The sequence below is a fragment of the Benincasa hispida genome, chromosome 3 (assembly GCF_009727055.1).
Source record: "Benincasa hispida cultivar B227 chromosome 3, ASM972705v1, whole genome shotgun sequence".
NCBI classification, from domain to species: Eukaryota; Viridiplantae; Streptophyta; class Magnoliopsida; order Cucurbitales; family Cucurbitaceae; genus Benincasa; species Benincasa hispida.
In genome coordinates, this window is record NC_052351.1 from 39,611,899 (window position 1) to 39,634,010 (window position 22,112).

Here is a 22,112-nt window from a genome sequence, read left to right on the forward strand (position 1 = left end):
CATATTTTGTATTAAACACACCACTTTACATAGATCTTGTGTTGGTACAAAGATATTTATGTTTTGTCTCATTTCATTAGTGTTGTTTGGGAGATTAATCTCATTATTTGAGAGCTACTTCAAATCTTGTGCTATATAATTTATTTAGTACCTTTTACATTTCCACTTGAAGAATTACACAGCAATTTTGTGTTATATAATTATTTGACATCTTGTTTTAAAGAACAATCTTCAATTTATGTTATAGATTATTCCACATCTTGCTTTATAGAACCATCTAACAGGGAAAAATGTGAAAAAAAAGGATTAAAAGTTTGAACCCTTTAAATTTATTACAAAAAAAGGTGATAAAAACTAACTCATTTATCGATTTTGTATTTGGAGAGAGGGGAAGGGGGAGATAATGCCTCTTCAAATTGAGGCAAACCCAGTGAACCCAGACAGCGATACAGAAGATCTTCTATTCTTTTCACTCATCTAATTTCCTTCAAACAATTTCATTTTTTTAATCTCATTTTCCATTTCATACATACATACATATATTTGTTATTTCTATTCACCCAATTCTTCTCATCGATTTTCTTGAGCAAATAGACAAGGAATTTGGTTTTCTTAGTGGGTTTCTTCTCTATTTAATAACAACACTCGTCTCATCTTCGATTCTGTTACGCCTTTGGGTTGTTCTGTACTGCTTTATACGGAAAGATGCGCAACATGGGGAGTTCAATCTCTAACCGAGGCATCGCCGCCATTGTTGGTGTTGGCCCAAAGCTCGGCCGTTCTATTGCTCGTAAGTTTGCCCACGAAGGCTACACAGTCGCTATTCTCGCCAGAGACTTGGGTATGTACTACTATGTCGATTTAATTTAAAATGTTGAAATTGGGGATGTGGGGGAATTGAAATTTATGTCTAATCTTTCTGTAATTCGGTTTTCAGGTAGATTATCGAGATTTGCGGATGAGATTGCAAGGGAAGAGAAGGCTCAAGTGTTTGCAATTCGAATAGATTGCTCGGACTCGAGGAGTGTGAGGGAAGCATTTGAAGGCGTATTGTCACTGGGATTTGTAGAGGTTTTGATTTACAATGCAAATCAACAAGTTTCAAGGCAGCCCACAAGATTTATTGATGTTCGTATTGATTCATTTGAGAAATCTCTCGCTGTTTCTTCGGTGGGTGCTTTCCATTGCTCCCAACAGGTACACACATTTCCATTTCCTTTATTCTTTTCCCAGAAAATCAAACAAAAAAGGGGATTTAGAACTTTGTGTTAAAAACGAATTTCAATTTGTTTGGAAAATTCAAAATTGTAGGTTATTCCAGGGATGGTGGAAAGAGGAAGAGGTACGATTCTCTTTACAGGCTGCTCAGCTTCTCTAAATGGCGCTGCTGGTTTCTCTGACCTTTGTGAGTTCTATACTCTACAGAATCTCTGTATTTCTGTTGAGATTTACTATCTTTTTTGTTAGAGGATATTTTGTACATCATAACAACTTTATAACCAATCAATTTGGCAAAACCCTGTGATAATAATAGTAAAATTTGTTTTTAATTTGGGACAGGTTGTGGAAAATTTGCATTAAGAGCATTATCTCAGTGTTTGGCCAGAGAGCTTCAACCCCTTGGAATACACGTCGCTCATATCATCATTGATGGTCTCATTGGCCCACCAAGGTTTCATTACTGGAATCCGATACTCCAATATTTTTCCCTCCCTTATTTTCTGACCATCCAAACAGAATTTCCCAGATTCTTTGAAAAACCAAAAATCACCCAAAGAGGAATTGAAATGATTAAAACAATGATGTGTTGTTGCAGGACAAATCCAATAACATCTCATAGAGGAGGATCATCTTCATCGTCATCGTCATCATCGTCATCATCAGTTGGATCGCATTTACAGGGTGGAATTGGAGAGGGGACTATGGACCCAGATGCGCTGGCTCAAACTTATTGGCACTTGCATCTTCAGGACCGAACTGCTTGGACCCAAGAAATTGATCTACGACCTTCAAATCCGAGATTGTTCTAGTAAAAAGCAAAAAGAAGGAAAAAAAAAGAGAGAGAGAGAGAGAGAGAAAAAAAACAGCATATCATTAAAAGGAGAAGTCGGTATTCTTCTGTGGTTGAGCTGACGCAGGCAGACCCACATTTCATTTTCCTTTTTAATATTCTGTCACAAAACCCTCAAGGGCTCACACCCAATCATTTTGCTTCACGGATGTTGTCTTTCTGAATTCCCCATCTTGCTGGTCAAAATCCAAGCTTTATCCTCTCAAAGATGTTCTCCTTTTAAACTTAGTTTAGCTTACTTTAGCTATTGATTGAGTGTGTGTGAAGTAATTGTGGGTGGGGGTGAATTTCATTTGGTTTTTCATTTGTTTTTGGGGAAGTGACTGTTGGTTTTGTAGATATAATGTTGTTGTTGTGGAGAATGGATTGACTGATTCCTGTTATATGATTGAATGGGTTTTAGTTGTGAATGATATAATTATTTGGTGATGCGATGGTGATTAGATGTATCTGTCCTCCATGGGAGTTTAAGCTTTGGGCCCATTAGTATACGACAGGGTGGGGTTATATGGATCCATTCGTGTTCTCAAATGGGACACTCCATTTCATTGATTTTTCTTCTTCGTGTTCTCAAATGGGACACTCCATTTCATTGATTTTTCTTCTTCTCTATTTAATGCTCTGTTTTTTGTTTCTTAAATTTTATTTTGTTTTTCTAAACACAAATCTGTAAGTTAAAAGTGCTTGATTTTTCTCTGGTTTCGTGGTTCTGGAAGATGACACATCGACAGCATGGTGTTTTTAACTGTTTGTGGGGGTACGGTCGATTTTAGAGAGGGTGAAAATTCACTTTTGGAAAACAATTATTTTGGTTGTTAGTGTTACCGAGCGCAATACGGAAAATTGTATAAAATGACGCAAAAGCAAAAACATTTTTTTTTCTTTTTTTTTTTTTTTATTGTCCTCTTTCCAAAAACTGTTTGTTATGCACCATTTTGATAGGTGAAATAACACTTTTATCTTTACTATCTCTTTTCATCTCATTACCTATGTCTCCTTTACTCTTTCCTTTCAACAACGAAAAAATAAAAATTCAAAGCCATTTAAAACTAAAAATGCTTTAACATTTTGTCTATTTTATAAGCATGGTTGAAAAGAACACGAAATGTCGACGAGTAGTCATTTAGTTAAAATAGGGTTATATCAATAAATATATGACATAAACAAAATTATCATTTGTGTAAAAGAAAGCGTGCAATCGCTGAGATTAGTGTATGCAATCGTTGATATTAACATATGCAATCGCTGATATTAACGTATGCGATTGCTGACATCAGCATGCAATCAATGACATCAACATGCGATGGCTGACATTAGCGTAAGTGATTGTTGACATCAACTTACGCAATCACTCAGTTTTCATTTTCCAATTTTATTTTAGTCATATCTTTATCGATACAACTCCGTTTTTGCTAAATGACCACTCATTTTCATATGTTTTCGTGTTCTTTCTAACGTAAATAGAATAAAAACTCCAAAAGTAAAATTTATCTAAGTTTAAATGTTAAAATGGCATTTATATTCATGTTTTTTTTTTTTTTTTGCTCAATTTAAAAGTATAATCGGAAAAAACATGAAAGAAACGTATCAAAATAAGTGGTCATTTAGCTAAAATGAAGTTGTATCGACGAAAATATAACAAAAAAATTGCAAAGCGATTACACTCCATGATGTAAACAATTACCCACCATGACGTCGGCGATCACCAACTATGATGTATGCGATCATCCACCATGATATCAACGATTGCCCACCTTTTCTGCACGCACAATAATCTTAATTTCGTCATATTTTTGTTGATACAACTTCATTTTAGCTAAATGACCACTCGTTTGCATACACTTTTTCATGTTCTTTTTTATTATGCTTGTATATCGAGAAAAATGCTAAATAATAATGAATATAAATAGCACTATAAAATTTAAACTTAGATAAAATTTACTTTTGGAGTAATAAAGTAAAAAATTATTTAAGTTTTTATTTAGTTTACATGCATGGTTGGAAAGAACACAAAAAAAAACAGGTATGATAACGAGTGGTCATTTAGCAAGAATGAAGTTGTATCGACAAAGATATGACCAAAACAAAATTACAAAACGAAAACTGAGTGATCACGTATGTTATGTAAGCGATCATGTATGCTGATGTCAGCAATCATTCACGCTCATATCAACGATTGCATAAGCAATCACGTATGCTGATGTCAGTGATTACATATTTTTTCTGCGTAAACGATAATTTTGTTTTTGTCATATCTTTGTTGATATAACTCCATCTTAACTAAATGACCACTCGTTTTTGTATAATTTTTCGCGTTCTTTCCAACTATGCTGATAAAGTAAGCAAAATGTTAAAACTGAAGGTTTTTGAAAACCCAAAGCGGAAGCAAAATAACAAACATGTCTCTATTTTCAATTTTACAAAACCACAAATAATAAAGAAGACAACAACGATAAACAAAATATACTATTAGCATGCTTTTCGCAGTAAATTAGAGAGAAACTAAGGGATTAAAAGGACTACTTACCCTTGAAGACCAAAAAAATTCACAAATCCTCTCCAATTCATGAACAATTCGAACCCTTCTCCCGATCTCACAAACACCCAAAACACAATAATAAAATGAACACCACCAAGAGTTCTTCCCTATTATTCTAAAGGATGAGAATTGCTAAGAGGTATGGAGTTCAGTGACATTAATTTGGTAAGAGAAAGTGAGAGGTTTTTGTTGAGAGAATAATTTTCATAAAAAAATTCAATTACAGAGAAGAGTTCTCCAGTTCAAGAATTCAGGGAAGAAGATTATATTCAAATCTCAACCACTTGTGTAATTCAGGTTGGTTATTATAGAGAGTGGGTTGAAGGAGTTAAAATAACTCATTTCCTAATTTTAATTTCAAAATTCAAAATTCAAGTTTTTAACTATATATATATATATAAACTAATTTAATATATATGTAACTATCAAACTATATTTTATATCAAATATAACACATAACCTACAAATTATATTATATCACATTAATATAATCTATAATTTACAACTCTCTCATATGATCTATAGTATTAATATGAATCATATTCATATTAATTTGAACCTGTAGTTTTTATATGAATCACATTCGTATAATTAATATTTGAATTATATTCAAATATTTATTTCTCTCAAACAAAATTTTATATTATAATGTATCATATACATTACATTAATTATATCTTATATAATTAATTCCCTTTAATTAATTTGAACTATTCAAATTAATCCAAAATTAATTTGATTCTCATTAATCTCAATTGAGCTAATAAGAGGACCTTATGGACCTATAGATTGAAGTTCTAATACTTGTTAATTTATTAAACTCTTTAATTAAATTAATGAACTTCCAAACTGCACTCATATTTTTGTGTCCATTGGATATAGCCAATCAACAGTACGTTGACCCTTCACAAATTGCTCGTAAGTATAACTAACTGAAAATTACCCCCATAGTTATATCGAACTTCTTATGTACTACTGATCTCTCTAATGAACAATTAATTATAGTCCAACTATAATCAAATCCCTCTCAGACTAGGAGGGTGTGGCGTCATATGGTTCAAGCCCTAGAATCAACTGTTACAACTTCTCTACTTAACCTATCACTAGGGAAGGAGTGAATTCGTTCTTATGTAGCTGTGTTTCTAGCTCTCGAATCAGATGAATTCTCAATATGGTAGGTATATTGAGTCAGCGAATATGACTACTCTCACCCATACAAATCAAAGGACTGTCTTCATAGGAAAAAGTTTACAACTCACTGAAGATTCAGGTCAAGTCACCTATGGTCATTCTGGTGAAATGTAAGACTCTTCTAGTAACGGTGTTATATAGAGAGACTATTCATTACGTGGTTCAGTCTCCACATGAATGATCAGGATCAGATCATTTGTTTACAATAATTGTAACAACTACAAAGTGGGCCGTATTCGTAGTATCACTAAGATAAGGTACTTAGCCTTATCCATCTACAACAAACCGTTTAGGTTATTACTTAAACATGATCCACCTGTATGTCTCTACATACATGTTAAGTTATAGCTGATAATCTTGAATCTTAGTTTATTGGTATTTGGGTTAATGCAACTAAATGTTGAATAAAATACCTCTTATTTTATTAGATAAATAAATTATTTGTACAAATACAATTATAAACTACAAGACTATGAGATTTAGAGCATCGACCCCAACAAAAAAAAATCTTTAGTTTTAAATGACTTTGAATTTTTATTTTGTTGTCGTTGGAAGGCAAAAGAGGCGTAGGTAATACAAGTGAAGATGATATTTAATATTGAGGATAAAAGTGGTATTTCGTATGCCAAAAGGGTAAATAACAAACAAGTTTTTAGAAATAGGTCAGTCATAGAAAAATTTTACTTTTTGAGTCATTTTGTACAACCTTTTGGAAAATATGGATGATGTAAATATCAATGTCTCAATTTTATTGAAAATATTGATGTCAATGGAAATTTAGAAACTTTATGGAACTTGATTGAAATTATTATAATTAATTAACAAAACTTTGATTGTGGCTTAATTAGACTATAATTAGCTATTTTTAATCATCATATCCATTAAGACAATATTTAGATGTATACTGTAAATGTAGCAAGAGTTTAAAAAAGAAATGGAAAAATAATTACGAAATAATATAAAGTTTAGAAATATTTTGAGATGGAATGATGTGAAAAATAAAAGTTTTTTATAGTAAAAGAAACAAAATTCACACCAATTCAATCTTGAGGTGAAATGATGTTAAAATTTAATGGAAAAAGTTTGAACGAGATTGTAAATGAATATCGGTTCTCATTTGTGATTTTTTTTCAAATTTTATTTATTTGGGAATGAAAGTAATTTATTTTTTTATTTTTTTATTTATTATTATTTTTTTGTTGTTGAAAGTAAAGCTGGAAATCAAGAAAAGTTGGAAATTAAAAAAAGTAGCACATTGATGAAGCTTCATCCTTCATTGGAAATGACATTGGCATATGAAACTATATATTGGCATGTGAAATTATATAATTATGTGTAATCATGACCGGTGTTTTTTAAAGCTCAAGGCACAAAAAACACATAGCTTTTTTTTTTTTTTTTTTTTTTTTTTGAGGCACACTATACATAAAGTAATACATAAAGAAGAGAAAGTATAGCTGAGGTGAAAATATGAGGGGAAAAAAACCCCAAAATACAAGTTTTATATTTAGGCTTAATAAATTTGATTTTTTTATTTAATAAAGAATGAAAACTTTAATTATTACTATATTTTAAGAATATTGAAAAAGCCTCAAGGCCCAGGTCTTTAAGCCTTGGGGCTTCACAAAAGGAAAAAGCGTGCCTGAGGCATGCCTTATTTTGTGAACCTCGCCTTTTCATGCGAGGCGCCAGACAACCTGTATCTTGGGCCTAGGCACGTGCCTTGGTAGGCTTTTTAAAACACTGATCATGACCATAAGACTGAAAAAAAACTCAAACGGTGCTAATGTAGCTAATTCTCAAAAAAATCAAAACTTTCTCGAAATATTCTCGAAATATTTTCAAATTTGGAGGAAAAATGAAAATTTTCCCTACTAAAATTTCGAGATTTCGATGAAAAATTTTTGCCTTGATTGTTACGCTTCTATCTTAAATTTCTTTTGTCTCTAACTTATTTGGTATGAAATTATGGTACAATTTTTTTAATACCATAGATTGGGAGAATTCAAACTAGTCATATTAATGTGCTCACAAATTTTAAAGCTATGTCTTTATAGCAATATTTTTAAAGTTTAAAAACTAAAATAGATAGTTTAATGGTTTAAAAACTAAAATAGAATAAATCAAGGGGCATTTGCAAAAAGGGAAAAACGAAGTATATTAACTAGGTCAATAGCCCAAATATTTGTTATTTGCAAAAATAGCAAAAACGAAGTCTGACCCACATATAAAAGATGAAAAATGTCATAAATGCCCTCACTATTGATATACATTTCATACACTACTGATATACGCTTGATATAGTTAATTGATATACTTTATATACTTAATAATGATGCACTTAACTTATAAACTATTGATAAACCTGTCAATCATTCCCTTGTTTATATTACTAATATATTTAATACACTTGATTGGTATACTTGATTATGATACACTTCACTAATATATGGTAAATAAACTTGGTAATGATATACTCTTTTATAATGTCGATACATTTGGCTTACATATTGCTAATATACTTAATTGAGATATTGTTGGTAAACTTGATAATGGGGTGCTTATTTATGTTGATGACGTATTTGACTGAGTTGATATATTTAGTAATGATACACTTAGATTATTAAGAAAAAAAACACTTGGAGCTTCTTCTTCTTCATACACAAAAGACCTCCTCCCACCAACATATCTCTTTCACCAATTAGCACTGTTCCACACCATGTGCTGCTGCCCATTATTCTACATCCCCTACCACTTACCTCTGTCGACCATCACATGTTTGGGAGTCGGTCATTGCTTTTCTTTCTTTCTTTCTCTTTATCAATTGATTGCCTAGGGAAAATATGTAATAGAAAATAATTAGAAATCCATATTTGAAGTTTTTGCCATACTTACAAAATATCAAATATGAGTGATGTAGGGATAAAAGCCCTAAAGCAGCGAAAAAACAAAGACCCAACTCGTAATTATTTTAGATTTCAAAATACTAGTACATTGGGAAAAATACAGTATAATATAAAGACCTAAAAACCTCAACCTATTATAAAATTTAGGTTAAACATGCTGAACTATTAGGGAATTTAGTATTATAGAGAAGAAAGAAAAAAATTACCTACTTTCGTTGAGACTCAAACGAAAAGATCAATTCTCCTTGGGATTGAATGCACGAACACCATCAATTGGGAACCTCATTATTTTCTGAAAATTTGGGGTTATTGGTTTGTGAGAACCAGTCTCAAAATTGGGGGAAAAAGAGAATGTTAGAGAGCTTTTTCTTTTTACTAGAACGATTCTGTGAAAGGATCTTCTTCTAAAAAAAAATAATTCTTTATCTCTCAAGTATATGATATGAGAGCTTATTGGAGAGAGAGAAAACATTAACTGTGGATAGTAATCCACATTGCTTTTGATAACTCCAACGTATGGGAGTTATTATTATTTTATTTTTTTAGTAAATTAAAATAAAGAAATAATAAATAAATAAATAATGAAATCCAATTTAATTAATAAAATTCATTTAAATCATATTTAATGAACATCTCTCATATAATCTATAGTATTAATTCAGCTAATTAAATTAAATTAAATTAAATTAAATTAAATTAAATAATTAATTAATTCTCTAATTAATTAATTATTAAATTAAATATCAAATATTTAATTTAACCTACATTTGAATCATATTCAATTGTATTTCTCTCATAACCTATAGTTTTAATGTGCATCTAATACACATTAAATTTAACCTATAATGTTAATATGAATCCAATTCATATTAAATTAATATTTGAACTCCAAATATTTAATTCTCTCGTAAATTAATTTTGGATCATATCCAAAATGAAATTTATATTATAAAGTTTAATTAAAATATAAACTTTATATTATAATATATCATTATACATTATACTATTTCCTTAAATGATTTGAACATTTAAAACTCCATTCAACATATTTATCTCAATACCCTTTAAAAGCTAGGAACGAGACCTCATGTACCTGCAGATTAGAAACTCCAACAATATGAGATTAATTGGATAAACTTATTAACCACATTAATCAATATTCATTAATTGTGGGTACACTCTACTAAAGACCTACAACTGCACTATTCTCATTGCAGATATATTTTTGTGTCCATGGATATAGAGCAATAATAACAAGTTAGTCTTTCACGAGTGTTCGTAACATCAGTTGGGTTAAAATTGCTGTTTTACTCTTGGTTTACTTCTTTTTCCTTAAGTACTAGTGCTCCTTTAATGAACAACCTGTTTATGGTCCAACCATTAAATAGAAACTTCTCTCGGACTAGTGAAAGGGTAGAGCCCTTTGTTCAACTGCCGGAGATACCACTTAGGGGAACACTAATTTGCTTACCCTAAAGACGAGAAGAGTGAAATCCATCTTGTATTATTATGTTCCCAACTCTCTTCTCAGTCTCGACACCAAAATGGTAGGCATATTGAGTCGGCGAACTGACCACTCTTACCCATACAAATCAAAGAACAATCCCTTTGAATAGAAGTTCATAATACACTTAGGATTAAGACTAAGTTGCCTAGGTCATCCTATTGAAATAGAAACCTAACTAGTCAATGGAGTTACATCTAGTGATTACTATTTCGTAGTTCGATCTTATTCAAACTCATTGCATAGGATACCTCCACTCGCATGTCACCTACATAACGTGTTGGATTATTGCGTATCAAATACAAAATGGGTTGTCTCCATAGTATCACCAGGATAAGCTACCTAGCCTTATCCTTATACTGTAGACCCTTTAAGCTGTATCTTGAACATTGATCCTCATATGTCTCTGCATATAGTTCAATATTCATAAGATAGCCTAGGATGTTAGTTTAAGATAAAATAAATACAATACAATCAATAACACTTATTGAAATAATATCGATAACTCTTTATTGATGGCAGTCAATTATTTACATTTTCTATCTACAAGTTTTAGACCATAAAACGCAACAGGTGATGTATCTACAAAATACCATATTCAATTTTCCATCTATTGCAATTTCCCATAAAAAAGGTAATGACAGAAAATGCATCTTCAAAATTATTGGGATTGGTGTTCTAATTCTCCCGGAGTCTCGTTGTTTGTAATGATACACGTTGTTTTATGAGTACAATAATCGTTAATTCATTCTGGCATTTACTTATATCCAATAAACAAAGCTCCGTGGTTATCTTATGGAAACTTAAGCATGTATATGTGATATACAAATGGATCATGCCTTAAGTGATAACCTAAATAGGTATGTAGTATAAGGATTAAGGTGGGATACCAGATCCTGGTGACACTACGGATACGACCTGCTTTATAGAGGTTTGCAAGTGTTGTAAACTACTATAGATGGTAGATCTTGATCATTCATGTGGAGACATGTGAGCGGGGGTGTCCTATACAAAGAGTTTGTATAAGATCAAACCATGAGATGACTAGAATCTGTATACAACGTCGTTGATACTAAAGACTTACATCTCACCTAAACGACCATAGGTGACACGACCTTAATCCTGAGTGTTTTGAGAACTCCAAACATTGAGAGCGGTCCTTTAATTAGTATGGGTGAGAGTGACCAGATTGCCAACTCAATATGCCTACCTTTTTGGGGACTTGTCTGATTTAGGAGTTGGGAACTCAATACATAAGATAGAATTCACTCTTTTCCCAAAGCAGGGATAAGTAGAGAGATTGCAACCTTAAGGGCTGATTCCGGTGCTTGAACATAGTGGCCATAGCTTCTCTTTGGAAGAGCGGACTCAATCATAGTAGGAATATGACTTATGTTCACTAGAGGATTCAGTGATACTTAAGAGTTAGATGTAACTATAGGGGCATAACGATTATTGGCCGAGCTGTACTTATGAACGATCTATGAAAGGTTGTCACATTGTTGATTGGTTAAGATAGACACATAATATATCTGTGGTGAGGAAAGTTCAGCTGTCGATCTTTAATGAAGTGCCTGACAGTTAACGGATGGTGGATCCCGTGATTAAAGAGTTTAGTCAATCATTCATGCACCGTTGGAGCTTTGAGCTACAGGTCCATAAGGTCCCCTTGGTAGCTCAATGGATTCAAGTTGAGGATTAGTTCGTGGTGTTTATTTGAAATGTTCAAATTGACAAGAGGTAATTCGATTATATATGATATGATCGGTATGGTGTATGAAATATATCCAGTGGAGGATTAATGTAAATGAGATTTACATTAAGTGCCATGGAATAGAAAAAGAACTATAGTTTGTATGTTTCATGAGATGAAATATTAAAACTATAGGTTATGAATATAGTATGATAAGTTTGTTATCATTTATATTTATAATAATATTGATTATTGGATAATTATCTCTTTTTTTCTCTAACAACCAATTGAGTGTGAGATTATTGGTGGTTTCATAGTAACCGTGAAATAAAAGGAAAAATGTTTTCCTAATTTTAGTAAGTGAAAAATATTTTTGAGATTTCCAATCTCGGAAAATTTTTTACGGGAAGTTGTCAAGTAAATTGGATTTACTAAGCAACAGCTTAGAGTAAGGTAAACGATCATGGAGTGTTAGTAGACGATAGACACTCAGCTAAGCGATGAGCTAAACAATCGCATAGTTTTTACTAGACGATCACTTAGTTTTTGCTAGACGATTGAGCATCAACCTATACGATAGATTCTTCCTTCTCCCACTAGCTCAATCGTTTACATGATTGTGTTTCCTCCGGTCTTCTGCTTCAAACCAAGTGCACACAGAACCTACCCTCGAGATTCTCACACTGAGAATACTAAGGTAGCCTTCTTGGTGGTATCATACTCAACTCGACACTGTCGACATTCTGTGGGGGCTGTTCGTGATGTTCGGGGAATTGGTGACCTTGGCGATCGCTAAGTTAAAGTGCATCATGTTTGTGCAGTGTAGCGGTTGTAGCTGTGATCGAGTGTTCATGATCAAGGAGCTTTGTGATGAGTCGACAAAAGTGTGTTACTGTTTTCCTTGATCTTTTTACTGCATAACTATATGTTTTTATTTGAGATTGTAATTGTAAAGTTCATATATGATTGTAATTTGGAATGATCTTTCTACTGCTTATAAAAATCGTCATAATCGATTTTGTTCAATTGGTATTAAAGCCAGGTTGTTCTGATATTCCAAATTTCAATTATGTTTTGAACTTCTTTTATAGTCTTTGTGGGTTTTCTGCATTTGTGTTTAATTGTTAAATGCTTATATGGATGGAGTTGATAAATGTTTACGGGTTTAAGTGCCTTTTTTTAAAGCTTTCTTCAATTACAAAGTGTTAATTTGTAAGAGCCCTGTGTTTTTGGGCGTAATTAGCTTGTAATCGAGTCTGGAATTCAAAGAATTTGAGTTAGTCGAGTCGTTTTTTGATGAAGTTTCGAAGCATGGAGATGCAGTTCTCAACGAGGAAGAAGACCAACGATGAAGTTTCGAACCAAGGTAAACGATCGTTGGCATTTATCTATGCGACCGTGTAAAGTTTTCTATACGATCGTGTAGTATTTACTAAACGATCATTTAGCTATGCTAAACGATGGGGTAAGTCGTTTGCTCTATCGGATAGCGTTGATTGCCCGATCACGTAGGCGCTGGAGGTAGACAATCGTAGTGGGAGCATTTGATGCTCATTGTTTGGTAAAAGGCGTGCGCTTGACGATCATGTAGTTAGCAAGCCTCATCGCTTAGTTACTACCTACACGATTGCACCGTATACGATATGAAGGTGCTAGCTAAGCGATCATGTAGACGATGGTGTTTTGCTGCATCGTAGTCATTTAGATGTTCGCGTAAGGCGAACGTTGTACGGAGTGTGCTAAGCGATCGCGTATCGTGCTTCATCGCTTAATAAAAGGTACACGATCGTCGCTAAACGATCGTTTAGCTCTGGGAGCATTGGTAAATGACAAAGCGAAGTGTTTATTCTTTTGTGTAGACGATCGCAGGGAGTTTAGTACACGATGGTTGGAGATGCATTGCTTCGCCCGAGCGGTTCAAGACCCGGTTTGCCTGTTTGAACCGGAGACTCCTTGGTTTTGTAATAGTTAGCATTAGTTTTGTTGATTTAATGCAATTCTATCCAGTTCATCAACATTTGTTAATTATACATGTGATGTATGGTTTTTATATGGAAAAATGTTTGGCATATATTTTAAAACCCACCTTAGGTTATGCAATCATTCATGCATCATGTATTATAAATGTGATAATCTAGCACAAAGAAACTACATGAAAGCATATGCATGCATCATGAAATATAAGAGTTATATGTTGCATGCAACAAGCATTATCATGCGTCATTCTATTATTATAAGTGTTATATTCTAAAGGTGAATGAAAGCATATTGCGCTTATTTCATTGCTGTTTTGTATAAGTGTTATATAAAAGAAGTAGCAATGAATGAACAATGCATTGAACATGACACTTAGGCTGTTTATAATCGTTATGAATTACTTACATGTCTTAGCTTAGCATTGTGGTTTTGGTTGTTTCCATTTATAAGTGTTATAAAGGAAATTAGAACTAAAATCGATAAGAAAGAGTTGCATGTGGACTTAGGGTGAACTCAAGTTTTTTAAAAGAGTTTTAAAATTGGATTGAAATAGACTTAAGGCCAAATGGTTCTAAAGAGTTTAATAACTTAGATTAATCTTTCAAAATCGATTTAATAGAATTAAATTGATTGGCATAAAAGATTAAATTTATTTTAAATCTATCTATAAGGGACTTTTTGTCTAAGGCGAGTTCTGTCTGGGCTGGGGTTCTTAAGTTGACGGAAATGTAACCCCCCTACCTGGGAACCTACCTGGAAAGGTGAATTAGATAGATTTTCAACAAGCATGCGATAATTTGGTCAAAGTCTCCATTAAAGAGTTTAATGGATGATGATCAAAAGTTTTTTAACTATCCAAGGTAAAAGTTATTCTTGGGCAAACCTAAAAGTCACTTAGTTAAAATCCTTAGTCGTGTTTTTTCTAAGTAAACTAAATCCTAGGTTATAAAATACTCAGTGGGAGGAAGGGATGTATCTAATATGTTTATGATTCCACTCCCATTTCTCCCTGAATGTTCACACCGTGAGATTCATACTTGGCCTCGTGGTGCCTTGGGAGCATCACCCTTCGGATGGTGTTTGCATGAGTCAATATCAAGGTGGACGGAGAGAGTGTTTATAGTAAGTGAGTGAAGGGTGTGTGTCAACACATCCTATGGTCTCTGTCAATGGTTCACACCGTGAGACCATTCTATACTCCCTCGTGGCGCCCTAGCAGCGTCCCCCTTCGGATGGGTTTTGTACAGTTGGTCAAGATCAAGGTGAACCCTAAAAATGGAAAGGGTCGCTTTAGGTTTTTCCACAATCGAATTTTTTCCCTTTGGATTGGCTTTTTGGGGCAGATCTCTAGGGCCTAAAATGGTGGGTCACACTTACGAGAGATTGTTAAGTAAGTTAATAATCTCTTGGCCAAATAAATGATGGCAAGTCGTTATAGGAGCAAGAGTTGTTCTAGTATTGATGACTAGTTGATAACTTCTCAATTCAGAGGAGGGATAATTAACCTCCCTTTAGTGGCTTTTGTCTTAAACCTTTGAGATGTCACTGCAAAACTCATATAGGGTTCATATTAGTTTTGCAAAAACCTTATTGGATGTTGTTCGTTTTACAAAGGGTACTTGCTTAAAACCTAACATAGGTCAATGTGTTTTTCTTTTCAACAACTCGTTAGTATTTCCGTTTAGTGCTTTTAATATGATTGATACATACAGTAGAAAGAATCTTGTAAAACGTATGTCGTGGCAAACGACCTCGGTTTTGTCATGGTTGAGGAGTGTCCTCAAGTCCCGACCCTTAATGAACTGCAAAGTGTTTGCAATGTATATGAGGTGTAGATGAAGGCTAATTCATTGGTGCGACTTCACATTTTGGCTAACATACCTGATGTTTTGGCCAAAAGGGTTGAGAACATGGTCGTTGTATGCAAGATCATGGACTCGTTGCAAAATTTGTTTAAACGTCAGTTCTTACTTTTCGAGCACAAAGAGATGGATGATGAAACCAGTAGTGTCAGTTGTTCTGACACTGATCCTACTACTCTCTAAAAGAGGAGGAAAGACAGTAAATCTGATTTATTGGTGTTGAAGACGTGTTTGGTAGAGAATGATGATTCTGCCTGGATCTTAGATTCGGGTGCTACCAGTTATGTCATTTCCTCTTACCAAGGATTCAGTTCCTGGCAAACGTTGCCATAAAGAGAGATGACTCTACAGGTCGGTACTGGTGAGGTTGTTTCAACTGTTGCTGTAGGCAAGCTGAAGTTATTTATTGACAAGAAATGTTATGTGTTATTGGAAATGTTTTCGTAGTTCCTCATATTAAGAAGAACTTGATCTCGGTTTCTTGTCTCATTGAACAAGGGTATACCATCTCTTTTTCTGAGAATAAAGTGTTTATTTTCAAGAATGAAACGAAGATTGGTTATGGTTCAATGGAAAGTAACTTATGTACTAAGGCCTTAGTCATAAAAACCTTGTTTAACACTGAAATGTTAAGTATGACAATAACAGCTAAAAGACCAAAGGTTTTTCCTAAAGAAAACGCCCATCTTTGAAATCTAAGATTAGGTCACATCAACCTTAATAGGAATGAGAAGTTAGTGAAAATTGGACTTCTAAAGAGTTTAGAATAAAACTTCTTTCCAATATGTGAATCATGCCTTGAAGGAAAGATGACCAAAGGACCTTTTACTAGAAAAGGTGACAGAGCCAAATCGAAGCCTTGGAGCTTATACATTTAGACCTCTGTGGTTCGATGAATGTTAGAGCTCGAGGTGGGTATGAATATTTCATCTCTTCCATAGATAATTATTCAAGATTCGGGTATCTCTACCTAATGCAACGTAAGTCTAAAGCTCTTGAATAGTTCAAGGAGTATAAGGCTGAAGTTGAAAACTTATTAGGTAAAAAGATAAAAAGACTACGGTCTGACCGTGGTGGAGAGTATATGGACCTCCAATTCCATAACTATATGATAGAACATGAGATTGCGTCCCAAATCTCAGCCCCTGGTACACCTCAATAGAATGGTGTATTAGAAAGGAGAAATAGAATCTTGTTGGACATAGTTCGGTCTATGATGAGTTATGCTCATCTTTCGACTCGTTTTGGGGTTTTGCAGTGGAGGCTGCATGTTATATCCTGAACAACATTCCCTCAAAAAGTGTTTCTGAAACACATTTTGAGTTGTGGAGAGGTCGTAAAGGTAGTTTACACCACTTCAGGATTTAGGGCTGTCTGACATATAAGCTCGTGACTAACCCAAAGAAGTTGGAACTGTGTTTATAGGTTTGCCTCTTTGTAGGTTACCCCAAGGAAGCGAGAGGTGGATACTTCTATGATTCAAGTGAGAATAAAGTGTTTATTTTTACAAATGCTATCTTCTTCGAAGAAGACCACATCCGAGATCATAAGCCATAAGTAAGCTTGTTTTGCGTGAGATTTCTTGTGAGACTGAGACTACTGAGGATTCAACAAGAGTTGTTGAAGAGACTGACAAATTAACATGAGTTATTGAGGTCGGTACATCTAGTCAACCAGCTCAAGAGTTGAGACGACCTCAACGTAATGAGAGGGTTATGAACCTACCGGATCGTTGTATAGGTTTGACTGAAGCAAAAAACGTCATTTCGAATGATGGGTTTGAGAATCCATTGTCTTTTAAGAAAACAATGGAGGATGTTGACAAAGATGATTTGGTTAAGGCCATGAACCAGAAAATGGAGTCTATGTACTTCAATTACGTCTAGGAGCTTGTTGATCCACCTGATGGGGTAAGACCTATTGAGTGTAAGTGGATCTATAAGCGAAAGAGAGGTGTAGATTGAAAAGTGGGCTAGACTTGCGGTAAAGGGTTATACCCAAGTTGAGGGAGTTGACTTTAAGGAAACTTTCTCACCTATTGTCATACTCAAGTCTATCCGAATTCTCTTGTCTATATCCACATTTTATGGTTATGAAATATGGCAAATGGACGTCAAGACTGCCTTTCTTAATGGTAATCTTGAGGAGACCATGTATATGACTAAACTAGAGAGGTTCATCGTTCTAGATCAAGAGCAAAAAGTTTGCAAGCTTAATAGGTCCATTTATGGGCTGAAACAAGCATCTTGATCATGGAGTATCAGATTTGACACTGCGGTCATGTCCTTTGCTTTGATCAGAACGTTGATGAGCCTTGTGTCTACAAGAAGATCATCAATAACTCAGTAGTTTCCTGGTACTGTATGTGGATGATATCCTACTCATTGGAAATTATGTAGGGTATCTGACTGAGATTAAGAAATGGCTAGCTGCCCAGTTCTAAATGAAAGATTTGGGTAAGGCATAGTATGTTCTAGGGATCCAGATCTTTCGGGATCATAAGAACAAATGGTTAGCCCTATCTCAGGCATCGTACATCGTTCAAATGTTGATCAGGTATAGTATGTAGGATTCCAAGAGGGGTTTATTACCCTTCAGGCATGGAATCATTTTGTCTAAGGATCAATGTCCTAAGACACCTGAAGAGGTTGAAGAGATGAGACGAATTTCCTATGCTTCAGTTGTAGGAAGCTTAATGTATGCAATGTTGTGAACCAAACTTGACATTTTCTATGCAGTATGGATTGTCAGTTGGTATCAGTCCAATCCAGGATTTGATCACTGGACGACGGTCAAGACGATCCTCAAGTATCTTCGGAGAATGAGGGACTACATGCTCGTGTATGAATATAAGGATCTGATCCTTACTAGATACACGAACTCTGACTTTCAGACCGATCGAGATTCTCGTAAATCGACATCGGGGTCAGTTTTCACTATGAATGAAGGGAATGTAGTATGGCGAAGCATCAAGCAAGAATGCATCGCGGACTCCACTATGGAATCCGAATAGTAGCCTCTTGTGAAGCAACTAAGGAAGCTGTTTGGCTGAGGAAATTCTTTTCAGATTTGGAATTTGTTCTAGTTATGGATTTGCCTATCACTCTTTATTGTGATAATAGCGGGGCAGTGACAAATTCAAAGGAGCCTCGGAGTCTTCGTTAGGGTAAGCACATAAAGTAAAAATATCACTTGATCAGAGAGATTGTGCATCGCGGTGATGTGATTGTCATGAAGATCGCATCGGAGCACAACATTACTGAGCCCTTTACAAAGGCTCTCACGGCTAAAGTGTTCGAGGGTCACCTGGAGAGTCTTGGTCTGCAGGACATGCAACACCTTGTCTAGGGCAAGTAGGAGATGATACTGGGATATTACCTAGTTTATTTTATATTGTACACGTTTTCTATTGTATTGTACATCAGTCTCCCGAGGCATTAAAACAAGTGGGAGATTGTTGGGATTAGTGTCCTAATTCTCTCGGAGTCTCTTTGTTTGTAATGATACATATTGTTTTATTAATAAAATAACTATTATTTAATTATGACATTTACTCATATCCAATAAATAAAGCTCCGTGGTTATCTTATGTAAACTTAAGCATGTATATGTAATATACAAGTGGATCATGCCTTAAGTGATAATCTAAATAGGTCTATAGTATAAGGATTAAGGTGGGATACCTCATCTCTGTGACACTACGAATACGGCCTGCTTTGTTGAGGTTTGCAAGTGTTGTAAACTACTACGGATAGTAGATCTTGATCATTCATGTGGAGACATGCGAGCAGGAGTGTCATATACAAAGAGTTTGTATAAAATCGGACCTCGAGATGACTAGAATCTGTATATAATGCCGTTGATACTAGAGACTTACATCTCACCTAAACGAACATAGGTGACACAACCTCAATCCTGAGTGTTTTGAGAACTTCTGTCTTTGAGGGCGGTCCTTTGATTAGTATGGGTGAGTGACCAGATTGCCAACTCAACATGCCTACCTTTTTGGGGACTTGTCTGATTTGGGAGCTAGGAACTTAATACATAAGATGGAATTCACTCATTTCCCAAAGCAGGGATAAGTAGAGAGATTGCAACCTTAAGGGCTGATTCCGGGGCTTGAACATAGTGGCCATAGCTTCTCTTTGGAAGAGCGGACTCAATCATAGTAGGACTACGACTTATGTTCACTAGAGGATTCAGTGGTACTTAAGAAGTTAGATGTAACTATAGGGGCATAACGGTTATTGGCCGAGCTGTACTTACGAGCGATTTGTGAAACATTGTCACACTGTTGATTGGTTAAACTTGACACATAATATATTTGTGGTAAGGAGAGTTCAGCTATCGGTCTTTATTGAAATGCCTGGCGGTTAACGAATGGTGGATCTCGTGACTAAAAAGTTTAGTCAATTATTCATGTACCGTTGGAGCTTTGAGCTATAGGTCCATAAGGTTCCCTTGGTAGCTCAATGGATTCAAGTTGAGGATCAGTTCTTGGTGTTGATTTGAAATGTTCAATTGACAAGAGGTAATTCAATTGTATAAGATATGATCGATATGGTGTATGAGATATATCTAGTGGAGGATAATGTAAATGAGATTTATATTAAGTGCCATGGAATAGAAGAAGAGCAAACGCAATGATCTAGCGCGTTCGTGTAGATGACATGTGAGTGAGAGTATCCTATGCAATGAGTTTGCATACGACTGGATTGAGAAATAGTAACCACTAGATGAAACACTGTTGACTAGTTAGGTTTCTATTTCAATAGGATAGCCTAGACAACGTAGTCTTAATCTTGAGTGTATTATGAACTTCCTGCTCATGAGGGATTGTCCTTTGATTTGTATGGGTGAGAGTGGCCAGTTCGCTGACTCAATAAACTTACCATTTTGGAGACAAGACAGAGTAGAGAGTTGGGAACATAATAATACACGATGGATTTCACCCGTTCACGACTTTATAGTAAGTAGATGAATGTTCTCTTAAATGGTATCTCTAGTATTTGAACAAAGAGCCCTACCCTCTAATTGGCCCGAGAGGGGTTTCTATTTAATTGTTGGACCAGAATTAGGTTGTTCATTACAGGAGCACTGGTACTTAAGGATGTGGAGGTAACCTAGGAGTAAAACGGTAATTTGACCCAGTTATTGTCACGAACACTCGTGAATGACTAACTTGTTGTTATTGATCTATATCCATAGACATGAAAATACATATGTAGTGAGTAGAGTGTAGTTGTGGGTCTTTAATGGAGTGTATCTACAATTAACAAATATTAATTAATTTGGTTAATGAGTTTAGCCAATTAATCTCATAACGTTGGAGCTTATGATCTGTAGGTCTATGAGGTTCATTTCCTAGCTTGGTAAGGAAATTGAGGTAATTATGTCTTGAGTAGAGTTTGAAATGTTTAGATTCACTTTGGGAAATAATGTAATGTATAACTATACATTATAATATAAAGTTTATATTTTAATTAAACTTTACAATATAAATTTAAATTATAATATAAAATTAAATTTTGAGAGAATTAAATATTTGAAAGAATTTAAATATTAATTTAATATGAATTAGATTCATATTAAAAATACAAGTTAAAAATTAGTGTGCATTTGATGTACATTAAAACTATATATTATGAGAGAAATACAATTGAATATGATTCAAGTGTAGGATAAATTAAATATTTGATATTTAATTTGGTAACTAATTGGGGAATTAATTAATGAATTATTTAATTTAATTTAATTTAATTTAATTAATTGAATTAAAATTATAGGTTATGTGAGAGATATCTCATTTAAATATGATTTAAATGAAATCATTAATTAAATAAGATTTAATTAAATTATTACTTTATTTAATTTGAATTAAGAGTTAACTCGGAGTTGATCGAAACATGGGATGACTCCCACGTTTCACTCTCTCTCTCCCCTTTGATAAACACCTGCAAATCGTATGCAGGTGAATGAGTTTTTGAAGGAAAAAAAAAAACAGAAGAGTTATATAATTCTTGCTCTCACAATTTCTCCTTCTTCCCAAATATATTGGTTCCCATAAACCACAAACCTCAATGATTCTTAGAGGATAGGGAGGTAACTTTTTTGTAGTGTTCGTGGAATTTCAAAGCATTGGAGAATTGTATTTTCGGTTCTACAAAAGTAAGGTTTCTATCCCTTTCTCTGTAGTTTTAATTTAAAGCATGCTTAACCTAGGATTTAATTTTACAGTAAGCTGAATTTTTTTTTTAGTCTCTATAATTATTTTACAATTTTCCAATGTCCTGGTATTTCAGAATACCCGAAATTAATTACGAGTAATGGTCCTCTGTGCGTTCGTCTGCTGCATTAGGGCTTTCATCT

General features: G+C 34.1%; 1 protein-coding gene across 1 annotated transcript; it reads left to right on the forward strand.

Moving 5' to 3' along the window:
* The first annotated feature begins 207 nt into the window (after positions 1 to 207).
* Positions 208 to 2,500, forward strand: LOC120072823 (3-oxoacyl-[acyl-carrier-protein] reductase FabG). Its single transcript, XM_039025335.1, has 5 exons — positions 208 to 841; positions 938 to 1,197; positions 1,312 to 1,405; positions 1,561 to 1,672; positions 1,817 to 2,500. The coding sequence occupies exons 1-5, from the start codon at positions 706 to 708 to the stop codon at positions 2,028 to 2,030; spliced, it is 816 nt and encodes a 271-aa protein (XP_038881263.1). The 5' UTR covers positions 208 to 705; the 3' UTR covers positions 2,031 to 2,500.
* The last annotated feature ends 19,612 nt before the right edge of the window (positions 2,501 to 22,112 follow it).